Below are 22,010 nucleotides of genomic sequence, written 5' to 3'. Positions count from 1 at the left end.
AAAATATCATGTTTTAACCTAGTTTTCAGTACTATAAATTATTTAGAATTTTTTAAAAATTTGTAAGATATTTTAAATAACTACAATATATACGGTGATAAAAAAAATCACACTAAAAAACTATTTAGTGATCAGAAATAAGCGTGTCATAGAATTCTCCTAATATTTATTTTGCAAAACATAGTAAAGCACTTATTATTTTATTAATTATAATAAGAGAACATATATTATTGAATTTTGACCAAATTTAAAATCAAACAAAGGAGTTTTATCTTATCTTTTGGAAATTTTCTAAAACAAGCTTTGGTATATAGTGGATTCTTGGTATACTGATTTTTCTTCTTTATTCAATTTATTACACTATAATGATAACTAATTATTTATTCCGCCAAAAAAACAATTTCCACGTGTCATTTGCCTACCATCAATAAATAATAATAATATTATTTATTAATTAATAAATAAATTATTATAATTATTTTTTTGGCAGAGTCCTGACCTGAGCTTCTGTTCTCTTCTCTTCTGTATATAATTTTTTCGTTAGATTGAGAGAACGAGAACGAGAACGAGATTGAGAGATAAACAAGGCTATGGAGCCAGAATCTGGGATTTCCGCTGCTCACCGCTCGACTTCTACTACTATAGGCCAGGTTTGTACCAATCTTTTCATGTCTTTATACATATGTATGTATGTATAAAGATGAGAATTTTGGGGAGCGAATCTTTGTTAGATCTTGTGATGGGTTGGTGATGATGATTCTTAGTGTTTTTTACTGATAACCCTTTTTGTTGCAGCAACTTTCATGGACGAGGATGTCGAGGAATTTGTTACTAGCTTATCAGAGCTTTGGTGTAGTTTACGGGGACTTGGGTACTTCACCTCTTTATGTTTACTCAAGCACATTTTCTGGGAAGTTACAGAAACATATTAGCCAAGATGCAATCTTCGGTGCTTTTTCATTGATCTTTTGGACTCTTACTCTTATCCCTTTGCTTAAGTATGTCTTTGTCTTACTCAGCGCTGATGATAATGGTGAAGGTGTGTGTTTTGTTTCCTCCCTTTTCAGTCAATTTAATTCAATTCAATCCAATTCAATTCAATTTCAATTTCAGTTTTTGTTTCATTTTGATTCATTTCAATTCAATTCATTTTCAGGTGGGACCTTTGCTCTTTACTCACTGCTTTGCCGCCATGCTAAGTTTAGTTTGCTTCCCAACCAGCAAGCAGCTGATGAAGAGCTCACTGCCTATAAATATGGTCCATCTTCTCAGCATGCTAGTTCCTCTCCCCTGAAGAGATTTTTGGAGAAGCATAAAAGGTTAAGGACTGCCCTTTTAGTTGTTGTGCTTTTTGGAGCTTGCATGGTCATTGGTGATGGTGTCCTTACTCCTGCTATCTCAGGTCAATTTTCTAATTGCTTATTTTGCTTCATATGTAACTACTGGTACTATTATTTCCTTGTCTCTATTTAACATCTTTGTAAAAAAAATTGCAGTTCTATCTTCGGTTTCGGGGCTTGAAGTTACAGAAAAGAAATTAACTAGTGGTAAGTTGTCATGTTTTGCTATATATATATATATACATATATTTTATTTTCACTTTGATTCTTTATGAGTGACTTAACAAACTATGTGCTGCTCATTGTTTTTAGGTGAACTTCTCTTGATTGCTTGTTGCATCTTGGTCGGTCTATTTGCTCTGCAGCACTGTGGCACACATAGAGTTGCCTTTTTATTTGCGCCTATCGTATTGATCTGGTTGTTTTCCATTTTTTCTATTGGTCTCTACAACACAATACATTGGAACCCAAAAGTTGTTTATGCTTTTTCACCCCATTATATTGTCAAGTTCTTTAAGGAGACTGGTAAAGATGGTTGGATTTCTCTTGGTGGGATTCTTCTTTCTATAACTGGTATGTGCTATATCCTACTTAATGGAAATAAACATCATTTTCTTTGGCTTTGTTATGTTAAATGCCATTATGCCACTACTCATCTTTATAAGTCTGGTCAACCATTAAGTTCTATGTAGTTTACTAAGGACAAAATGTTGTTATAGTTCTAGAGTATATGTTTCTGTTAGTTAAATTAACGATAGGCATTTTCTAATTCCTTCCAGGAACCGAAGCTATGTTTGCTGACCTTGGTCATTTCACTGCTTTGTCAATAAGGGTGAGTTTTATATTATTATAATCTTTTTTGACTAAATATATTGAATTTCTTTTCTACACCTAATAGGAAACATATACATATTGGCTGGTTTGGAAAATTTAGTTTGGTGCAAGGCAAAGTAAAAGGAAAAACCACATGAATTAGAACCTGGTAGGAAAAATCCAAGTAAAAGGAAGACCAAATGAGATCCAAGAGGGTTTGAATGACTGGTTGGGCTCTTGGTTTGCTCTCATAGGATCGGGGTTTGATTCCTCATGAGACCTACCTAGAAATTTGTTAGAGTTTCCTGCCTCCCCCAAAGATTGTAGGTTCAATGGGAGAACATGTTAAAAAAAATTGAAATAAAAAACAAAAAAAGAAGACCAACTGAGTTAGCAAGTCATGTATTGAAGTAACTCCATTAGATGCTGCTGGAAAAGTAGAGCATAGTGTTGAAGATATTTCTTCGAAATCAAGCTTTTATACTTCTGTATTTTATTTACCCCAAACCACTGTGCTTTTGCAGGCCTTGTTCACCATGATGTAGTAAATGCTTTTTGGCTATCAACAAATGATAGTTATGGTTCCCTTTTTTGTCTGTGCAGCTTGCGTTTGCTTTTGTCGTATACCCATGTTTGGTTGTACAATACATGGGTCAAGCTGCATACTTGTCCAAAAACCCCGATAAGATTCATTACAGCTTTTATAATTCAATCCCTGGTTAGTACTCCCTGGCATAATTAATATTGCTTCCAGAATTACATTTTAATATATGAGTTGCTCTAATTGTGCTTTCTGTTATTGCTTAAATTGCAGAATCTGTATTTTGGCCGGTGTTTGTTGTTGCCACGCTAGCAGCTATTGTTGGCAGCCAGGCTGTTATAACTGCTACGTTCTCCATCATCAAGCAATGTCATGCCCTTGGTTGCTTTCCAAGAGTCAAAGTTGTCCACACCTCAAAACACATATATGGGCAGATCTACATTCCAGAAATAAACTGGATACTCATGATCCTTACTCTTGCCATAACCATCGGATTTCAGGATACAAATTTAATTGGAAATGCTTATGGTATGATGCTTGTCGAATCTATACTGTTTTCATCTGATTTGCTTTCCCTCTTATATGCAGTGTAACTATGATACCTATGTTAAACAAATTAAGTTATATGCAGTATAACTTATCAGTAGAAGCTATAATTTATATATATATATATATATATATTGATGGAGAAGCTATAATAATTTTAATCTTATTATGAGTGTGTAGTTTTTATGTTCTATGTGACTAATTTTTCACTTTGATTTGCAGGACTTGCTTGCATGACGGTTATGTTTGTCACAACATTCCTTATGTCACTTGTCATAATCTTTGTTTGGCAGAAAACAACGTGGCTAGCTGCAGCGTTCCTTCTTTTCTTCTGGCTAATAGAGGGTGTTTACTTATCAGCAGCATTCATAAAAGTGCCTCAGGGAGGATGGGTCCCCCTTGTGCTATCATTCATTTTCATGGTTGTTATGTATGTCTGGCACTATGGAACTCGAAGAAAATATAACTTTGATCTACACAACAAAGTTTCACTGAAGTGGTTACTTGGCTTGGGCCCCAGCCTCGGTATTGTCCGTGTGCCTGGAATAGGCCTCATCTACTCAGAATTGGCAACAGGAGTGCCAGCAATATTCTCTCACTTTGTAACAAACCTCCCAGCATTCCATAATGTGTTAGTTTTTGTTTGTGTGAAATCAGTTCCAGTTCCATATGTTTCTCCCGAGGAAAGATTCCTCATTGGCCGGGTTTGTCCTAGACCATATCGCATGTACAGGTGCATTGTCAGGTACGGGTATAAGGACATACCACGAGATGATGGGGACTTCGAGAATCAATTAATACAGAGCATAGCAGAGTTCATCCAAATGGAAGCAGTAGAACCACAATTTTCAGGGTCAGAGAGTTCTTCATTGGATGGGAGGATGGCTGTTATAAGCACTCGAAGCTTACACTCACTCTCGAGCTTGGTAGTGTCTGAACATGAGGACCACGGCGGTAGCAATTCATTTCAAAGCAGCAAATCTCTTACCCTGCAGAGTTTAAGATCAGTCTACGATGACGAGAACCCACAATTGAGAAGGCGCCAAGTAAGGTTTCAGTTGCCCTCAACACCTGGTATGGACCCTGCAGTTAGAGACGAGCTTCTGGCTTTAGTCCAGGCTAAGGACGCCGGGGTTGCCTACATAATGGGGCATTCATATGTGAAGGCTAGGAGAACATCATCATTTCTGAAAAAGCTCGTGATTGATATCGGATATTCATTTCTAAGGAAGAACTGCAGGGGACCAGCCGTGGCACTTAATATTCCACACATCAGTCTTATTGAAGTTGGCATGATTTACTATGTCTAGTCCTGCCAGTGATTTTTTTTTTTACTTTTTTCTTTTTAACTTGTAGGTTTCAGTTCTAAAGCCAAGAGGGTTATTATATATAGCTTTTTGGACCAACTTATGTGAGAGGCCTGAAGGCTTTTTCTTGGTAGCAGAAACTTTCTGCTTGGCTCTTCCAATGTGTATAGATAAAGTCCAAATTCAATTCTATTAAGCTAGCTTTTAAAAACCCTTCTCATTTTTTTAATTAATTTTTCTGTTTTTAATTATATCTTCTTAGAGTAATAACAAGGAAGAAGGTGATGACTCAGGACAGTTTTTTTGTCACGAGTGATTTTTATTTCTTGTCAGTAAAGGAACACCAACTCATTTTAGGCAGCCGTTGCGTGTGTGTTTGGTTATGTCAAAAGGGTCTGATTTTTGACTGACACCTCAAAGAGCAAAATGGGTTTGTTTGGTTGTAGCTCAACCTATCTAAGACTAACAAGCCCTTATCACAATATTGTCAACTAGGTCAGCTAATTAAGAGCAAAAGTTCCTGCGTGAAAGATAATTTTGTGTGCAAAAGTTAGATCACCTACTTGTAAAACATTCTAATAACATATTATTTTGTCAAAACTCAAACATGCAATATGCATATATATATATAGCTATCTCCACATACGAGTATTTAACTTCAAAGGTGCAAAATTACTTGTTTAAAGATGGAGATGAGAATAGGTATGAGGGGAAAGAGATGTTATAAGCTCGCGTTGTTGTTGTTGCTGCTGCTTCTTGTGATGTTGGTGGTGCATGCTAGTGGTAAGGATGAGCAAGATGAGCAAAGTGGGCAAGGTGAGCAAAACAACCAAGGTAGTCAAAATGGCCAAGGTGGCCAAAACAAGCAAAATGGCCAAAGCGGACAAAATGGCCAAGGGGGGCAAAATGGACAAAAAGGCCAAGGCGGACAGAATAGGCAAGGTGAGCAAAATGGACAAAATGGGCAAGGCAGACAAAATAGGCAAGGTGGGCAAAATAATCAAAATGGGCAAGGAGGGCAAAAAGGACAAAGTGGGCAAAATGGAGAAGGAGATCAAAATGGTCAGGGCGAGCAAAATGGACAAGGTAAGCAAGGTGGACAAAGTGGTCAAGGCGGGCAAAATGGAGAAGGCAATCAAAATGGTCAAGGCGGGCAAAATGGACAAGGCAAGCAAAATGGAGAAGGTAATCAAAATGGTCAAGGCGGACACAATGGAGAAGGGGGCAAAAATGGAGAAGACAATCAAAATGGCCGAGGTGGACAAAATGGACAAGGAGATCAAAATGGAGAAAAGGGGAAAAATGGAAAAGACAATCAAAATGGTCAAGGGGGACAAAATGGACAAGGCAATCAAAATGGCCAGAGCGGGCAAAATGGACAAGGTAATCAAAATAATCAAGGCAGACAAAGTGGAAATGGCAATCAAAATGGTCAAAGCGGTCAAAATGGACAAGGCAAGCAAAACAATCAGGGCGGACAAAATGGGCAAGGCAATCAAAATGGTCAAGGCGGGCAAAATGGCCAGGGCGGACAAAATGGGCAAGGCAATCAAAATGGTCAAGGCAGGCAAAATGGTCAAGGGGATCAAAATGGCCAGGGCGGACAAAATGGGCAAGGCAATCAAAATGGTCAAGGGGGGCAAAATAGACAAGGCGATCAAAATGGCCAGGGCGGACAAAATGGGCAAGGCAGTCAAAATGGTCAGGGTGGGCAAAATGGACAAGGGGATCAAAATAGTCAGGGCGGACAAAATGGACAAGGCAATCAAAATGGCCAGGGCGAGCAAAATAGACAAGATAATCAAAATAATCAAGGCGGACAAAATGGACAAAGTGGTCAAGGTGGGAAAAATGGTCAAGGTAATCAAAACGGGCAAAGTGGGCAAAATGGTCAAGGTGTACAAAATGTCACACCTCCTCCTACACAAACAGACAGCACCGGAAATTGCTTAAACGAGCTAGCCCCTTGCCTAAACTTCATGAATGAGATGAAAGGAAATGGAAAACCACCTAAAACTTGTTGCGATCCTCTGAAATCAATGATAAAAAGGCCAGAATGCCTGTGTAGTTTGATGAGCACCAAAGGCAGCACACAAGCTGAGAAGGCCGGTATTAACTTGACTATAGCTCAAGAGTTGCCAGCCCAATGTGGACAACATGTCAACCCACTTTCTTGCCTTTATTATCAATATGGTAAGTACCTCTAAATTTAGATTAGACTCAATTAACCTTAAGTAGTAGTTTTTACTTACATATTACTATTTATTGACTAATAAAATTTATTATCACATAATATATTTGTAGGTTCTAAGAACTCCATTCCAAATTCAGCAAGTGGCTTCTACTCGTTGACTTCTATGGCTCTATTTACTGTGTGCCTTCACATTTTTATGGCACTAAACCAAATAGTGACTTGAATATTTTGTTATGTATGTGTGTTTTTGTATTAGTAGAGGATGTTGATCCTATATCATATATATATTGTGAATTATAATTAGTATTTTTTTTAATGTAATTTGATGTTTTTCTTAGGAAATGTTATGTATTTATTTATGATTCTCAATAAAACATTTGAGTTGATTCACCATGATTTCATGTTAGGTCATATTTGATATGACTTGCTTTATGAAATTCGATTATCAAAATAATTATTTCTATGTCAATCAATTTTTCTGACTTTAATGAAGTTTTCGACCATAGATTCGATTAAGAAGGGATTGCAAACTTTGATGATGACAACTTAGAATATAATAAGAATAAACTTTTATGAACTGTAATGTAAAATTGAGAAGGCTTTTCAAAAAATAGTGAAAAAAAATTCACCAAAATAACATGGTTTAAATAAATAAATAAATAATTTATTCTAATCATGAACATTTTAAATTGTAGAATTTTGTTGTAGCCACTATTTTTAAAAATGACAACAATAAATATCATTGTTGAAAAATTCCATCATTGTTAAACTAATAAGATAGTGTCCAATACTATTTAATACAAATTGATATAATTTAATATCGAATCTCCGATATTTTTAATTTAATGTATCAAATAATAATACATAAATAAATATGAAATATAGTTTGATAAATTCAATGAAAAGATGAGCAAAGAAAGAGAACCACTTCATAAGAGAATAGTTAAATCCATAAATTAAAAATTCTTAAAAAAAGTTATAAAATAAGTTACCATATTTTTGTAAACTTATTAAAAAAAAACTATAAAACATATAATTTTCTCATGTTAAATTACACAAATCGCAATATGTTGCAGTAAATGGCGTTGGAAATCAAATAATAATTCTTATATATCAAAGAAAAAGTGGTTTATATTTTTTGAATCTTGTGTTTTTTCTAATTACTTATTTAGACCCTGTGTTTTAAAAAATTTATTTTTGGATTCTATATTTTATAAAATAGTTCAAATAGACACTTAGACTCAATTTTGATGAAGAAAATTTTGAATATAACAACATAGTTTTTTAGCAGAATAATTTTATTTTTGTTTTAGTTTGGTGAATTATTTGCGATTTCAGTTGAGAGAACACCTCAGAAGAGCATAGCTAAATTTAAAAAAAAAATACATATTTTTGTAAATTTGTTGAAAAAGCTATAAAACATGTAATTACCCCCGTGTTAAGTTACAAAAATTACGATATATTATATTAAACGGTGTTGGACATCAAATAACAATTCTTATATATCAAAGAAAAAAAAAAGATTTTCATGGCAAACTTTATTAGACAAGTGAACAAGACAAAAAAATTATGACTATAAAACAAACAAAACTAAAAATTATGGCATTTCTCAAAAAAAAAACAGATAAGTAGGAAAAATAAAAAACGAAAAACAAAATGTGATGTATTACCCAAACCACAGACTAAATATCTTTTTATTTTTTTATTTTTTATTTCATCCGTTTAATTAATTTAAAAAAGAGAAAAGAAAAACCTCTCAAAAACCTCAAAAAATCTTCTTCTTCTTCTTCTTCTTCTTCTTCTTCTTCTCTCTCATGTTCTTCAATGGCTTCTCTACTGTCAACACCAGCTGACATTTCCAGTCTCACTCCCTGGAGATGGAGAAGGCTCTTCTTCCCCTCCCAAAACCCAACCCAATCCCATTGCTATCGCCTCTCGCACCTCAAAGCCGTCTCCACCACTCATTCCCAACAAGGCCAACCCCAACCCCTCTCGCTTTCCCAATCCCAATCCAAATCCCAATCCCAATCCCAAACCCCATTCCAAACCCTAAACCACGACCCCGACGCCATTACACTCCTCAACCACCGAATTCGCCGTGACCAAGGCAACCGGGATGGTTCTAGAACCCTTATGGATGCGGACGAGGCCGATAAGTACATTCAGTTGGTGAAGGAGCAGCAGCAGAGGGGCCTCCAGAAGCTCAAGCAACGAGGCTCCACCGCTCAACGGAAGAAGGACGAGGATGGCATTAAGGCCTTTAGCTATAAGGTCGACCCTTACTCTCTTCGTTCTGGGGATTACGTTGTGCATAAGAAGGTCGGTGTTGGTCGATTTGTGGGGATTAAATTTGACCTTCCCAAAGGCTCTAATGAGTCAATTGAGTACGTTTTCATCGAATACGCCGATGGCATGGCGAAGCTGCCTCTCAAACAGGCCTCTCGTCTTCTTTATCGTTACAATCTGTAAGCTTTCGTGTTCGTATTCATGTTAACTTGTTTGTATTGGAGCTCTATGAATCAATCAATGAAATGGGTGATTCTTATCTCTTATCACAGTCCTAATGAAACGAAAAAGCCTCGGACTTTGAGCAAATTGAATGATACGACTGTTTGGGAAAGAAGAAAAACAAAGGGAAAGCTTGCGGTTCAGAAAATGGTTGTTGATTTGATGGAGTTGTATTTACATAGGCTCAAGCAAAGACGCCCTCCCTACCCCAAGACCCCTGCCATGGCTCAATTCACAGCTCAGTTTCCTTATCAGCCTACACCAGATCAAAAGCAGGTACTTTCTGCTACTGTCACTGCCACTATTTCGAAATTTCGTTGCTTTGTTTGTTTTAATTACAGAAATCTTTGCTGAGAAAATACCCTCATTTGGTGTCTTCCTCTTAACTAAGGCTTTCATAGATGTTGAGAAGGATTTGACTGAGAGAGAAACCCCCATGGACCGTTTAATTTGTGGAGATGTTGGGTTTGGTAAGACTGAAGTTGCTTTACGTGCCATCTTCTGTGTAGTATCAGCAGGGAAGCAAACTATGGTTTTAGCTCCAACTATTGTCTTGGCCAAACAACACTACCAAGTCATTTCAGAAAGGTTTTCTATGTACTCAAATGTCCGGGTTGGACTTCTTAGCAGATTTCAGGTATTACTATTTCGAAAATGATAACTAGTTCATTTAATAGTTAAGGAGCATTGTAGTATAGATAGATGATTCTAGATGTCATTAACAGAGTCAAATGTATTATTATTAAGTAATTTCTGTTTTAGACAGAACTGATGATTCTGTTCCCTCACGCAGACAAAATCAGAGAAAGATGAACATCTTGAAATGATTAAAAATGGCCACCTTGACATTATTGTTGGGACTCACTCGCTTCTTGGAAGTCGAGTTGTGTATAGCAATCTAGGCCTTCTTGTGGTTGATGAAGAACAGGTTTGTGTTCTTAATCTATTTGCCTTATAATTATGGAATCCTGCCAAAGTTGACTTATGGAATCTGTACTCTGTTTTATCTTTTATTTTTCAGAGGTTTGGCGTAAAACAGAAGGAGAAAATTGCTTCATTCAAAACTTCAATTGATGTTCTTACTTTATCTGCCACACCTATACCACGAACCCTTTATCTAGCCTTGACCGGGTTTCGTGATGCTAGGTAATTAACTTGTCATGGTAATAAAGTGACTTAAGAACGAATTCTGGATCCAGCAGTTCATTACATTTGCAAATTTGAGAAACAATAATAGTTAGGTTTTATCTTTGATCGATCCAAATGTACATAATTAAGTTAGATGTTAGGATTACAATCTTTATGCCATTTGAATGTCATTGTTTATAAATGCCTGTGTATGGGAACAAGTGTTGTAATTTTGGTATTAGGAATATTTTATATTAGGACAGACTAAAATTTGGAATCTCAAAACTTGATGGTAATTTGTGCTAAAAGTTGTCTTACATTAAATAGTTTGACAACTTTTTTTGCCACTTGCCTGAATGGCATTAATGCAACAATGTCTATTTTCTTTTTTAACAATGTCACTGCATCACTTTAAAAAAACAATGCAATATTAGCGTTTATTATTCTGAGGTTAGATCATCTGAGTAATGATAGAAAAAAGTTATTAGTTTATATGCAGAACAGAATTTTTGGTGTTAAATATGTGTAGACATGGCCCATGGAGCAGAACCTAGTTGACTATTCTAGCTCACCTTCAATTCTGTAACCCATCTAATCTAGACATGTAACTTTCTGGTCCCATAATTTGATACACTTGTAGTTATGTATCCTTCATCTCATTTCAGTTTGATCTCAACTCCACCTCCTGAAAGAGTTCCAATAAAAACCCATCTTTCGGCACACAGTAAAGAGAAGGTAATCTCAGCTATCAAGTATGAACTGGATCGAGGTGGGCAAGTGTTTTACGTTTTGCCTCGTATTAAAGGTAACCCTATTATTACTCATATCTATACAATCTTATATTACTCATTAAACCTTACATTCAAAGTTTCAATTTTGTGTTATTCTTGGAGTTATATTGGTCCTTAGATACTTGTTGGATGCCAGCACTTTTGTGGTCTATTGTGAATGGTCAAATTTTATTATAATCATTTTTCTTTCTGGCAGTAGAATTGTTTTTTTTAAATTAAGAAAAGCAAAATAAGCGTCCTTGATGGAAAAAAAGTTCAAAAGTGTAGTTCAACTGTTTCCTAATGTTTATTTTCCTTGATTTGTATTTCACTGGCATTCTTATGTTCAGGACTTGAAGAGGTGATGGAGTTTCTTGAACAGTCATTTCCCGATGTTGAAATAGCTATTGCACATGGAAAGGTACTATCTTCTAAGCTTTAACTGGCATATGATTGATTTAGTGCCTATAATATATTTGTATCATTTATGTGGATTTTTCATTGTTCTTGCAGCAATACTCAAAACAGCTGGAGGAAACTATGGAGAAATTTGCACAAGGGGATATCAAAATTCTCATTTGCACCAATATTGTAGAAAGCGGTCTTGATATCCAAAATGCCAACACCATCATAGTACAGGATGTTCAACAATTTGGCCTAGCACAGTTGTACCAGGTTCTTTTTCTGATTTCCATCTTTTAGATATTCCAAACGAGTGACACATTTGGAAGAGACAAAGATTGACTCTTAAGGTTCTTTTCTGGAAACTGCTTATGGCAGATTGGAATAACTTATTAGTCACTTGTGAACTTTTTTTGCATTCACACTAGTTGGAGATTTCTCAAAGCAGGACATACATGCTAGTTGCATTACTCATGTCACGTTCAAGGATCCAAGGGGTCTTCTTGATTTATTTATTTCTGATGCTGTACTTGCATATTTAAGTTTTAAATAACACATCTCTAGTTGCAAGTTCAGTAAAAAAAAAACAAAGGCGTACTGTTTTTCTAAAATTTATGATCTGCTGCTATCATTCATGAACGGAAGGGTGGGATTCTGAGCTTCTCAACCCACCTCACACACACACAACCAAGTTCTTTGTAATAATTTTTATGCCTGTTCTTTTGTAATTGTCTATAGTTGCGTGGAAGGGTGGGGCGAGCTGATAAGGAAGCTCATGCATACTTATTTTATCCAGACAAATCACTGTTAACTGATCAAGCACTGGTATGCTTTCCAAATGCTTATAGTTAAAGGGACATTACATTTATACCATTATACTTGTTTCCATATCCATTAGAGTTTTTGTTTTTCCATTCCTAATAACTTTACAATTACCTATATGGTCTGTCTTCTAGATACAAGTGTTTACAATTTTGGAGTATTTTGAGTAAATTCACTGTTGTGGCCATGCCTTAGGAGAGACTTGTAGCCCTTGAGGAATGCTGTGAACTTGGGCAAGGCTTTCAACTCGCGGAGAGAGATATGGGCATAAGAGGTTTTGGTAACATTTTTGGTGAGCAACAGACTGGGGATGTTGGAAACGTTGGAATTGATCTCTTCTTTGAAATGCTCTTTGAGAGCTTGTCGAAGGTATGGTCTGGTGATTGACCCTTTCTTTTATCTTTTGTCATTTGGGAGAACTAAAAAGGATCTTTGGTTTTGATAATTGGCATGAAATCAGCTGTAGTCTCTTGTTTCTATTTTTCCCCTTCCAATTTTTTTTTCCAGGTGTATTACTATCATATTAGTTGTAAAATAGCGTCCAGTTAAAAAATATATTTCTAATTTGAGATTAGTGCATATTACAGTAGTTAACATTCTTCATTGCAAAGTGGGATTCTCAAGTTCGTGTTATATATTTTATAAATATACATGCTTTGACTTTGTAATGACAAACACAGACGTGATAGTCACATGTTACAGCTGTTCTTAAATAGAAATGTCTATTTGAGTAGCTTGAAATGATGCTGTACCGATTATTGACTTTCTGTCTTTTTCTTTCTTTATTGTTTTAATTACCAGGTTGATGAACACCGAGTAGTTTCTGTTCCATACTGGTCGGTGAAGGTATGTATCTCCTTGCACAACAGTTTATGAGCACTCTTTAAATATTCTGTATAACCCTAATGATTACCACGTTGCTATTATGTGTTACCTAGTCATCCATATTTTGTAGCTCAACAAAAGTCATTATGGCTTTAGCTTCCCAGCTTACTGGCACATATAGTCAAGCATTTTTTGTTTTGATAAAACCTTTCTATCCCAGAAAGCTTCTGTCTGTTCAAAACTAGCAGAATGAAGACACTATGGGTCCAATAACTGATGCCTTTTTAATGGATTATGATGAAAATTACAGTGTGAACTCTGAAAGACTTGCATAGAAATATTAGCATCACAACGGGTTCTGATAACTCATCTACATAGCCGATTTAATGAGTGTGCTATCATATTGATCAGGTTGATTTAAACATAAATCCTCATCTTCCTTCTGATTACATAAATTATCTGGAGAAACCCTTGGAAATTATCAAGGAAGCCGAAAATGCAGCTGGGAAAGACACGTGGAGTTTGATGCAATTTACTGAGAATTTGCGACGCCAATACGGGAAAGAGCCCCATTCCATGGAGATCCTACTGAAGAAGCTTTATGTAAGGAGAATGGCAGCAGACCTTGGAATAAGCAAAATATACGCTTCGGGAAAAATGGTTGTTTTGGAAACAAACATGAGCAAGAAGGTTTTCGATCTGATCACAGATTCAATGGTATCCGAGGCTCACCGAAATTCTTTGATTTTCGAGGGAAATCAAATCAAGGTAAGCAATCTTATGGTGGAGATTGATTATGGTTCACCTGTCTTTGTGGTGTGATCTGTTTTGATTTAATTGACTTTCCCTTATTGCAGGCTGAACTTCTTTTAGAGCTTCCTAAAGAACAACTTTTGAATTGGATCTTCCAATGCTTGGCTGAACTCCATGCTTCATTACCAGCCCTCATAAAATACTAGACTTTCTCTTTTTCTTTTTTGGGTACAGAAAATAACAACTCATTTAGTCTACAAGCTATGCATGTGTTGATATGCCCCTCTCATCGTATCATCTGTTTGGCATGAATGTGCAGTAATAATAGAAGTGAGCCAAGAATATGTTCTTGTGTATATTCGTACTGAGCTATGACCTTTACAAAATAGGAATCACACGAAGCTGTTTCAAATCAAAACATTTGTTACAGGTTCAGAGTGGGATTTGACCAAAGTACTAGATGCAAATAAGTTGGAGGTAAGTGTGTCTTAACTATGGCTAAATATTATTAGGGTTTATACTTTTTTGGACCTTGTGTTTTGTGTTTTGTCCCATTACCTGTTTGGACCCTGTGTTTTGACAAATTACTTTTTAGACTCTATGTTTTGTAAAATAGTTCAAATAAAACCTTAAATCCGATTTTTTCTCAAATGAAATTACAAATAATTTGTTAAACTAACAATTTAGAACAAAAATAAAATAATTCCACTTAAAAACTGTGTTTTTATATTTAATTTTTTCTTCATTAAAATTGAGTTTAAAGGTTTATTTGAACTATTTTACAAAATATAGAGTACAAAAATAATTTTTTTTAAAATATAGGGTCCAAACTAGTGATCGGAAAAAACACAAAGTCCGAAAAAGTATAAACTCATATTATTAATATGAATGTGTTAAAACTGATTTGTTAATATGCTGCTCTTAACTTTGTCAGGATGTTTTTGGTGGAGTAAAGACTTGGAAAACTTGAAGGTGTAAATTTGGCTTGGAAACATATATTTATATATATCAAACAGAACAGGACAGGAATAGGGCTTTTGATGTTTGTTGCTTTGATACACAATTCAAACAAAACATGTATAAATTCTTACAACAGCAAATGTCAGAAATTCGACCAGTAGATCCAATGAAAAAGGCTATTTTCTTTTAATTTTTTTATTTACTGTCGAATCTAATCATTCCATGGACATGCAAACTACTTCATTAGCCACTTTTAGAGAAAATTGACCAATAAATAGAGATTGTCTAAACCCTGCAATCAGGCCACTTCAAAGAACCATCAAGTGCGCCTAAGAAATAAAAAATGAGTTAGTACACTATCTCATAATAATGTTGATAATAGTAGTGATTGTAATTAGGGAAAATACTCATTTTATAAAATACAAACTTAACACTTATTTGGTACCCTGTAGTTTGAAATTATATATACTTGGTATTCTGGTATCAAATTTGATCAATAAAATTTTATTGATACGATCAAACTGCCTTCAATTATATTGATTTTAAATTCAAATTTAATTACTTAATTACATATGATTGAAAGTAGTTTTGTCATATTGATAAAATTTGAGTCCAAGATACCAAGTATGTATGATTTCAAATTGCAGAGTACTAGATCATCATTATTGAAAATATATGGTATCAAGTTTGTATTTCAATAAAACATAAGGTACCGAATGAGTATATATGCTTGTAATTATGACATTAGGAGAGTAGTCTTACAATGTTAATTTTGAGGTAGAAAACTTGTACAAAAAGGACTTAAATATCATATTGAATTTGGAATAAAAATCAAGACATAAACTTATCTAAACTATGATGAGAATCATTCCATCATCTTTGTATAGACCATTACAGCAGACAATAATGAGTTAAACAACCAGGAGTACCATGATATGAGGAGAAGAGAATGGTTTGGTTTAGTGGAATTGAATTAGAATGGTAATAAGAATGGTTATGGAACAAGTGAGTTCTATGCTACTTCGGAAAATAGGGATTAATAAATCTGAATTCAGGTTTTTAGTAGATCTAAGATTTGGATGAATTTTGTTTTTTAAGATTCATGATTTTGTACTGAGTTTTTTTTATTTATGGGTTTTGTTCAACTAAGATTTTTGGAATTAATTTTTTTTCTTCTGAATTATTCATATTGAATAAATGATTGGATTTTGATTGCAAAACTTTCTCTGGATTTTGGACATGAGAGTTTAGATTTTTAATAAATCATGTTTCCTTTTTAATTATATTTTTTACTAATTTTAACTTTATAGTTTTTTCTTTTTATTTTAATTAATTAAACTTATTTTAAAAATAAATAATTAATTAATTTAATACGTGGTCCAATAAAATGTAACCACGTGTGTCCAAATTGACATTTAACGAATCTAGCTAGCACTTCACAACCAAAAACTTAACAAAACATTAACAAAAAGTAAGGATGGCAAAATGGGGCGGCGGGGCGGGGCGGGGCCCCGACTCAATTTTTTTTTTTTTTTTTATACTCTAACTCAATTCTCTCATGCTACTTATATATAGTACTTAAAATTGACATTTTATATGTAGTTTAGAATATTTTTAATTCTATATAGACTAGAAAGAATTATAAATATTGAAAAATATATTTTATATAATTCATCCTTATTCTTGTATTTATTTTGTAAATGTTAAAATAAAAAAATAAAATATAATATTTGATGGTGTACTTGATACCAAGTCTAAAATATAAAGATTACAATAAAAAAATAATATTTAGGTTTGGGGAAAATTCTAAAATTATAATTTAATGTTTCTTAAAAAAAAAAAAGTTAAATGGGGCAAATGGGGCGGGGCAGACCCGCCCCGATTAAGCCGGGGCGGGGCAACCCGCCCCACTCCAAGAAACTAATCGGGGCGGGGCAAAATTTTCGCGGGGCGGGGCGGGGCAGGGCAGACCCGCCCCATTTACATTCCTAACAAAAAGTATTATAGCCCTCAAGATTATTTTATGGGTCATATGTGTAATATTCATTAAAGAAAAATAAATTTCACCGCAAATATCCCAATTGGAGGAAATGAAAATGGATGAAAAAAAATAAAAATTAATATAAATAAAAAAAATTGACAAAAAACAATTACATTTTTTTCAATATTAAATTGAAATAACCTTTCCTTCAATTTTCAAATAGTTCTACCATAATAAAGAAAAAATTATTTTATTGGAATTAGAATGAAATTCCACACGTCTAAAATGCAACAAAATAAAAGAATAAAATTAAGGGTGACCATCCAATCCAAATCAAGTTTTTTTTTCCCTCAAACCAATCCAATCTAATTTGGCTTCAAAATCTAATCAAATCCAATCATAATTGAATTAGATCAATTTTTTTTATCTCTTAAATTGAATTTTAATATTAAAAAATATTAACAAATAATAAAGTGTAAAAAAATCATACAAAAAACAAACGATATTTACTAATAAGTAATTAACATGATGCATTTACAATAAGATGTAATATATAACAACCAATATAAACTTTTATAATTAAATATATTTAATATATATAAATATTTTAATATATATTGAATTGGATCAATTCCTAATTAGATTTTCCGAGTCATCCAATAATCGATCTAATCCAATTCAACCTAATTTTAGTTAAATATCCAATTTTTTATAATTGAATTGGTTCGGGAGATTGATTTGGATCCTAAGCACCCATGAATAAAATAATAATTGATTCAATTTCATTTCATTATATTAACCCCGACCAAACATGGCCTTATAACTTCTTGGCAACCGACAGATAACAAGTGATTGCTAAGATTTTAAAGCACTGTTTTTTACTACAGAACTGGAACCTTGTGGAACAATTCATACTAAACATAATTATGATTGTGTAATAGAAAGCAAACAGAAAAGGAGGAACCTTAACTAATGGCATAGGAAGTATAAAACAGAAGTGGATTAAAGAAATAGACAAGAAACACATGATTTAGATGGAGTAATCTAAACAAACAATTCAGCTTTGGTTATAGATTAAATGAAAAAAAAAAAGAGAAATATATATCAGTACAAGTGTACAAGTTCATATATGGTGTTGGGACATAAATGGTCAAACATTTATCAAAAGGGAGTCCAAAAAACAAATTATAACTTTGAATAGATCATCCAATCCAATTAGAACCGACTGATCCAATGATAATCGACCACCGAAAATTGAATATACAATTATGATTGGATAAGATCAGTTGTTGAATAATATATGTCAAAATCCAATAAAAATGAACCCATCCGATTGTATATATATTATATATTTATTTATATAGGATTATGCGTATTTGTATTGTGTTGTATAATTTTAAACAAATTGGTCTTTTTATTTATAATATTATAAAATATTTGAACAAATTAAACTAAATAAATAGTCAAAAATATTGATCAAATACATAAACAAGAAAATACATCCAATGGATAAAACCAATCTATCTCACTAATAGATAATTTGATCGGATCGGATAGGGCTAATCGGATAGGGCTAAACACACTGGAGTTTATCCAATGAACATCCTACTTATGGCTAACATCAAGACATCTGCCCATTTGTATTATAATGACTACTAAAACTGGAAGTTTAAACGCAAAATAGAATCAAAATTCAGATCCAGGACAAACTCAAACCCAGAAAATTAATCACAAAACAAGATATGATCAACTATCAAATCCAAAAACAAACTAAAACACAAAATAAGACCAAAAGATATACATCCATGTGTATATCCAGAACCAACTGGAGCTTTAATCCTCTTGCATCCAACACAATTTAAAGGACCAAAGCCTACAAACCATTAAATTCCAAAGACCCATTAATACAAAAAATGGAAGTAGCCATAAAATGAGAACATATCTGAGAAAAACCCTGAAGTTAATCATCATGCCCTCAGCAAACTTATAAAGAGTCACTCAACAACACCCAAACATAACAGCAAGCCAAGTAGAACACATTCAGACTACTATGAATAATCCAAAGTAGAAAAAACTCCACAAAGAACACCAGAAATCAACTTCAACACAAAAAAAGCACAAGCTCTAATCAGCTACGATTATTCAAAAACTCAAACCAACTCCCAATCCCCAAACAAGCCTAATAAAAAGATACACCTTAATGAATGCCTTGCACGATTCGTTCTCAGACAAACGAAGAGACAATCTGAAATTCCCTTAAAACAACCAAGCCACTTAACTCTATTACAACTAACAATTCTTAAGAACATTAAATACTCCTATCACATTATTGGTATAGAGCAGCTGTAACAAAGAATTATCTAGAGAAGAACCAGATACAGTTAAGTGGACACTGTTAAACAGCATTACCATTTAAATGCTATTAAAAAACTTTAACAGATCAGATACCAAAAAGAGTAGTGCAGCGAGTAGTATAGGCTTGAACCAACCTGGAATAGATGATGGAATGGAACAGTCGAGCTACAACTAGTACTTCTTGCTGTACAATTTGAATAATCACAATGTCAATGATAATGATGTTTTAACCAACAACAGTTTCCATTTGCAACTTGACCAATAGTCCAGTACTAGCTCAGCCTTCACCAAGGCACAAGAATGGAAAAAATGAACCAAGAAGAACTATTAATTAACTTAATTGCAATACATAAACTAAGCTCAAAGTCCTACCTACCACCATGTAGGGAAAGGGGAAAAAAAACATCAGTCTAGTAATTAACTGGACATTGGACAAGGGAAAAGCAAAACTTTATAATTTACATATTAATGTGCAAATTGTTTTAAATAGTGTACAACAGTTCAAGAAAGAGCCTTCTCACATTTCCTCCCCAGCCAACCTACATTCTTATTACAAACCCAAAGGACCCAAATTTGGTCCCAACTCAACTTACAACATTGCTTGTCATATTCCTCGCACAGCCCCGGTACAAAGCTGATGCACCACCAAATGTAAATGTACATAAATTCTGCTAACAAAAAGGTCTTACTCGGATACACTCATAGAGCAGATTCACAGTGAAAAGAATCTGAATTGTTAGCTAACAATTTCAATATGAAGAAAACTTAGATGTCAATGTGCAGAAGTGGGGAAAGAAGGATTGATACCAAAAAAAATATGCCATGAGAAAAATGATATCTTCTCATAAATTCTCTGACTAATAAATAGAACTCGAAGCCGCAGAGCAAAATTTCCTAATTAAAAGATGGAAGCATCAAATCTTGGCTCATAAAAACAAACCTGGCTGTTGTAAGACTGCAGAGCACATCCACCTATCCAAGACCAAGCCTTTTTATCCACATCATACAATAAGCCCTTCCCTTGATTCCAAGAGGTAAAGCAGATTAAGTTATCCTGTCCAAAACACTCAAATCTCTCAGCAGATAATCTTAACAGTGCTCGAAAATACTTTGGTGGCATTCTACTGATCTCCACCCACATAGTTTTCGCATGATCCAATTCCCAAATTCTCATACTTTGAAGTGTACTGTAAAGACCAATGCGTCCAACTAAAAACAGACGCTTCTGTGTGCCAGCAACCAAATAGCCATCAAGTAAAGATCGTGGGAATTTAGCATGAATGTGTTCCCAGTATCCAGTGTCCAGTTTATACATCATCAACCCGAGTGGCGAAAGAGATTCTAAATACAACCTGGAGTCACAATAAGCCATCTTTGAGGAGCAAAGATTAACTGCTGGCATTATCTGGTGAAGGGACCAACTATTTAGCTTTGAATCATACACTTCGGTGGGTAATGATTTGTCACCATAAATGTCACTTGTGGCTATAACTTTAAATGACCGATGTTTACGATCAACAACCATGATCAGCTGTCTTTGCTGATTGTAATGCATATTTGGTAGAGATCTCCAAGTTTGTGTGAGTGGATTGCAAACTAAAGTTTTGAACGTTAGGCCATCAAGCCCAGAAAAGCAAACAAGACCACCAGAAGAACCAACCAACCAGAATGCCCACTGTGGCAAAAATGTGAAAGGAATCTTATACCATGTCTTCAATGGCAAGCTGAAAACCGAGCATTGTGGAGTCTGGGAATTCTTCCAAAATGTGAGAAGACAAGGCCCGTGGGAAGGTACTTGGGAATGGAATTTGAGAAAGCTACTATCTTGAAGAATTAAATTCCATCTTCTGCAAACACAACGGAGTCGAAATATCATAAATGGAGGAACCCTAGCTAAGATCTCATTCAGCAAATCCTCAGGCAACATTGCCCAGATATTATCTTCCATCTGAACATCCGGGTGGATTGCTTTACCAAATGTGGCAGCCGTTTCCTCATCTAATCCTCGAGGTTTTGTCTTGATCACCTTCTGCCTAGACGGACTAGTGTTTCTCGATCCGACACGCCCTAATGGACTTGTATTCCTCGACCCACCACCTCTAACAGGGGAAACTTGCTTCGGACATCTCTCTTCTTCTCGGCAAAATCCATTTCTCGCACACACTACAGACCCAGATTCAGAAGATTCTCCAATATCACCCATTTTGGTCTTATTCCCATGTACAAAAAAAAAAACCCTAACGACCCAATTCCTTCCTTGAGCTACTTACCAATGCTCAACTCAAATACATGTCCCCCACCCCCCACAAATCAAATAACCATGATTCACAGTAACAAACTACTCAATGGGCTGAAAGAAAGAACCTTCAACCAGTTCAAATCACAAAAACCTAATCCTCTTCTCAGATCCAAGCTCAGTAACCCTAATATTTACTTGACAAATCAGTCAAAGGATTACAAACCTGTAGGTTTTGTGGGTTAGAAACAATAAAATTCTCTGAATTAGCTTGGTCAAGCTTTGTCAGAACTTGGAAGAGTAAAATTCTGGCATTGGAAAGGAAAACAAAAAAGCCTAAAACTTCAACTCTCTCTCTCTCTCTCTCTCTCTCTCTCTCTCTCCTGTAGGTACGTTTGATTTATTTTTATTTTTTTTTCCAAAAAATGGTTTTTTTAATTTGATCTACTTTTATTTTTTTATTTTATTTTATTTTATGAATTATAATTGGAAGGGAAAGAGGTTGTACAGCTGCCATAAAAAATGGCCC

At 34.6% G+C, this 22,010-nt stretch overlaps 4 protein-coding genes across 6 annotated transcripts; 3 read left to right on the top strand and 1 right to left on the bottom strand.

Moving 5' to 3' along the window:
• The first annotated feature begins 487 nt into the window (after positions 1–487).
• Positions 488–4,776, top strand: LOC133816950 (potassium transporter 4). Its single transcript, XM_062249303.1, has 9 exons — positions 488–650; positions 796–1,039; positions 1,157–1,402; positions 1,497–1,547; positions 1,653–1,913; positions 2,120–2,172; positions 2,757–2,871; positions 2,968–3,222; positions 3,463–4,776. Exons 1-9 carry the CDS (start codon positions 591–593, stop codon positions 4,548–4,550), a joined length of 2,373 nt encoding a protein of 790 aa, XP_062105287.1. The 5' UTR covers positions 488–590; the 3' UTR covers positions 4,551–4,776.
• A 152-nt stretch (positions 4,777–4,928) lies between these two features.
• Positions 4,929–7,131, top strand: LOC133816951 (uncharacterized). Its single transcript, XM_062249304.1, has 2 exons — positions 4,929–6,740; positions 6,852–7,131. Exons 1-2 carry the CDS (start codon positions 5,234–5,236, stop codon positions 6,962–6,964), a joined length of 1,620 nt encoding a protein of 539 aa, XP_062105288.1. The 5' UTR covers positions 4,929–5,233; the 3' UTR covers positions 6,965–7,131.
• A 1,347-nt stretch (positions 7,132–8,478) lies between these two features.
• LOC133816947 (ATP-dependent DNA helicase At3g02060, chloroplastic) lies at positions 8,479–15,099 on the top strand. 2 transcript variants are annotated; one of them, XM_062249297.1, is made up of 15 exons: positions 8,479–9,206; positions 9,300–9,525; positions 9,641–9,886; positions 10,043–10,177; positions 10,271–10,395; positions 11,043–11,182; positions 11,498–11,568; positions 11,661–11,822; positions 12,288–12,374; positions 12,567–12,740; positions 13,173–13,217; positions 13,608–13,964; positions 14,054–14,177; positions 14,269–14,426; positions 14,884–15,099. In XM_062249297.1, exons 1-13 carry the CDS (start codon positions 8,566–8,568, stop codon positions 14,153–14,155), a joined length of 2,511 nt encoding a protein of 836 aa, XP_062105281.1. In that variant the 5' UTR covers positions 8,479–8,565; the 3' UTR covers positions 14,156–14,177; positions 14,269–14,426; positions 14,884–15,099. The 2 variants fall into 2 exon arrangements, with proteins under 2 accessions (XP_062105281.1, XP_062105280.1); XM_062249296.1 differs by having other exon boundaries at positions 14,054–14,426.
• A 38-nt stretch (positions 15,100–15,137) lies between these two features.
• On the bottom strand, positions 15,138–21,850 carry LOC133816948 (F-box/kelch-repeat protein At5g15710). 2 transcript variants are annotated; one of them, XM_062249299.1, is made up of 3 exons: positions 20,186–21,850; positions 19,380–19,429; positions 15,138–15,238 (listed from the first exon to the last, which is right to left on the bottom strand). In XM_062249299.1, exons 1-3 carry the CDS (start codon positions 21,446–21,448, stop codon positions 15,229–15,231), a joined length of 1,323 nt encoding a protein of 440 aa, XP_062105283.1. In that variant the 5' UTR covers positions 21,449–21,850; the 3' UTR covers positions 15,138–15,228. The 2 variants fall into 2 exon arrangements, with proteins under 2 accessions (XP_062105283.1, XP_062105282.1); XM_062249298.1 differs by lacking the exon at positions 15,138–15,238 and having other exon boundaries at positions 19,279–19,429.
• Positions 21,851–22,010: the final 160 nt, after the last annotated feature.

The sequence above is a fragment of the Humulus lupulus genome, chromosome 2 (assembly GCF_963169125.1).
Source record: "Humulus lupulus chromosome 2, drHumLupu1.1, whole genome shotgun sequence".
NCBI lineage: Eukaryota > Viridiplantae > Streptophyta > Magnoliopsida > Rosales > Cannabaceae > Humulus > Humulus lupulus.
This window is presented reverse-complemented; position numbering and strand designations above follow the sequence as displayed.

Excerpts from the sequence above, each read along its gene's own strand:
- LOC133816948 (XM_062249298.1), bottom strand. The coding sequence starts at position 21,448 with ATGGGTGATATTGGAGAATCTTCTGAATCTGGGTCTGTAGTGTGTGCG. Across the intron at positions 19,430-20,185 it reads TGCAGTCTTACAACAGCCAG|CAAGAAGTACTAGTTGTAGC; the intron begins GTTTGTTTTTAT and ends CAAATTGTACAG.
- LOC133816950 (XM_062249303.1), top strand. The coding sequence starts at position 591 with ATGGAGCCAGAATCTGGGATTTCCGCTGCTCACCGCTCGACTTCTACT. Across the intron at positions 651-795 it reads CTTCTACTACTATAGGCCAG|CAACTTTCATGGACGAGGAT; the intron begins GTTTGTACCAAT and ends TTTTTGTTGCAG. Across the intron at positions 1,040-1,156 it reads CGCTGATGATAATGGTGAAG|GTGGGACCTTTGCTCTTTAC; the intron begins GTGTGTGTTTTG and ends ATTCATTTTCAG.
- LOC133816951 (XM_062249304.1), top strand. The coding sequence starts at position 5,234 with ATGGAGATGAGAATAGGTATGAGGGGAAAGAGATGTTATAAGCTCGCG. Across the intron at positions 6,741-6,851 it reads TTGCCTTTATTATCAATATG|GTTCTAAGAACTCCATTCCA; the intron begins GTAAGTACCTCT and ends ATATATTTGTAG.
- LOC133816947 (XM_062249297.1), top strand. The coding sequence starts at position 8,566 with ATGGCTTCTCTACTGTCAACACCAGCTGACATTTCCAGTCTCACTCCC. Across the intron at positions 11,823-12,287 it reads GCCTAGCACAGTTGTACCAG|TTGCGTGGAAGGGTGGGGCG; the intron begins GTTCTTTTTCTG and ends AATTGTCTATAG. Across the intron at positions 12,741-13,172 it reads TCTTTGAGAGCTTGTCGAAG|GTTGATGAACACCGAGTAGT; the intron begins GTATGGTCTGGT and ends TTTAATTACCAG.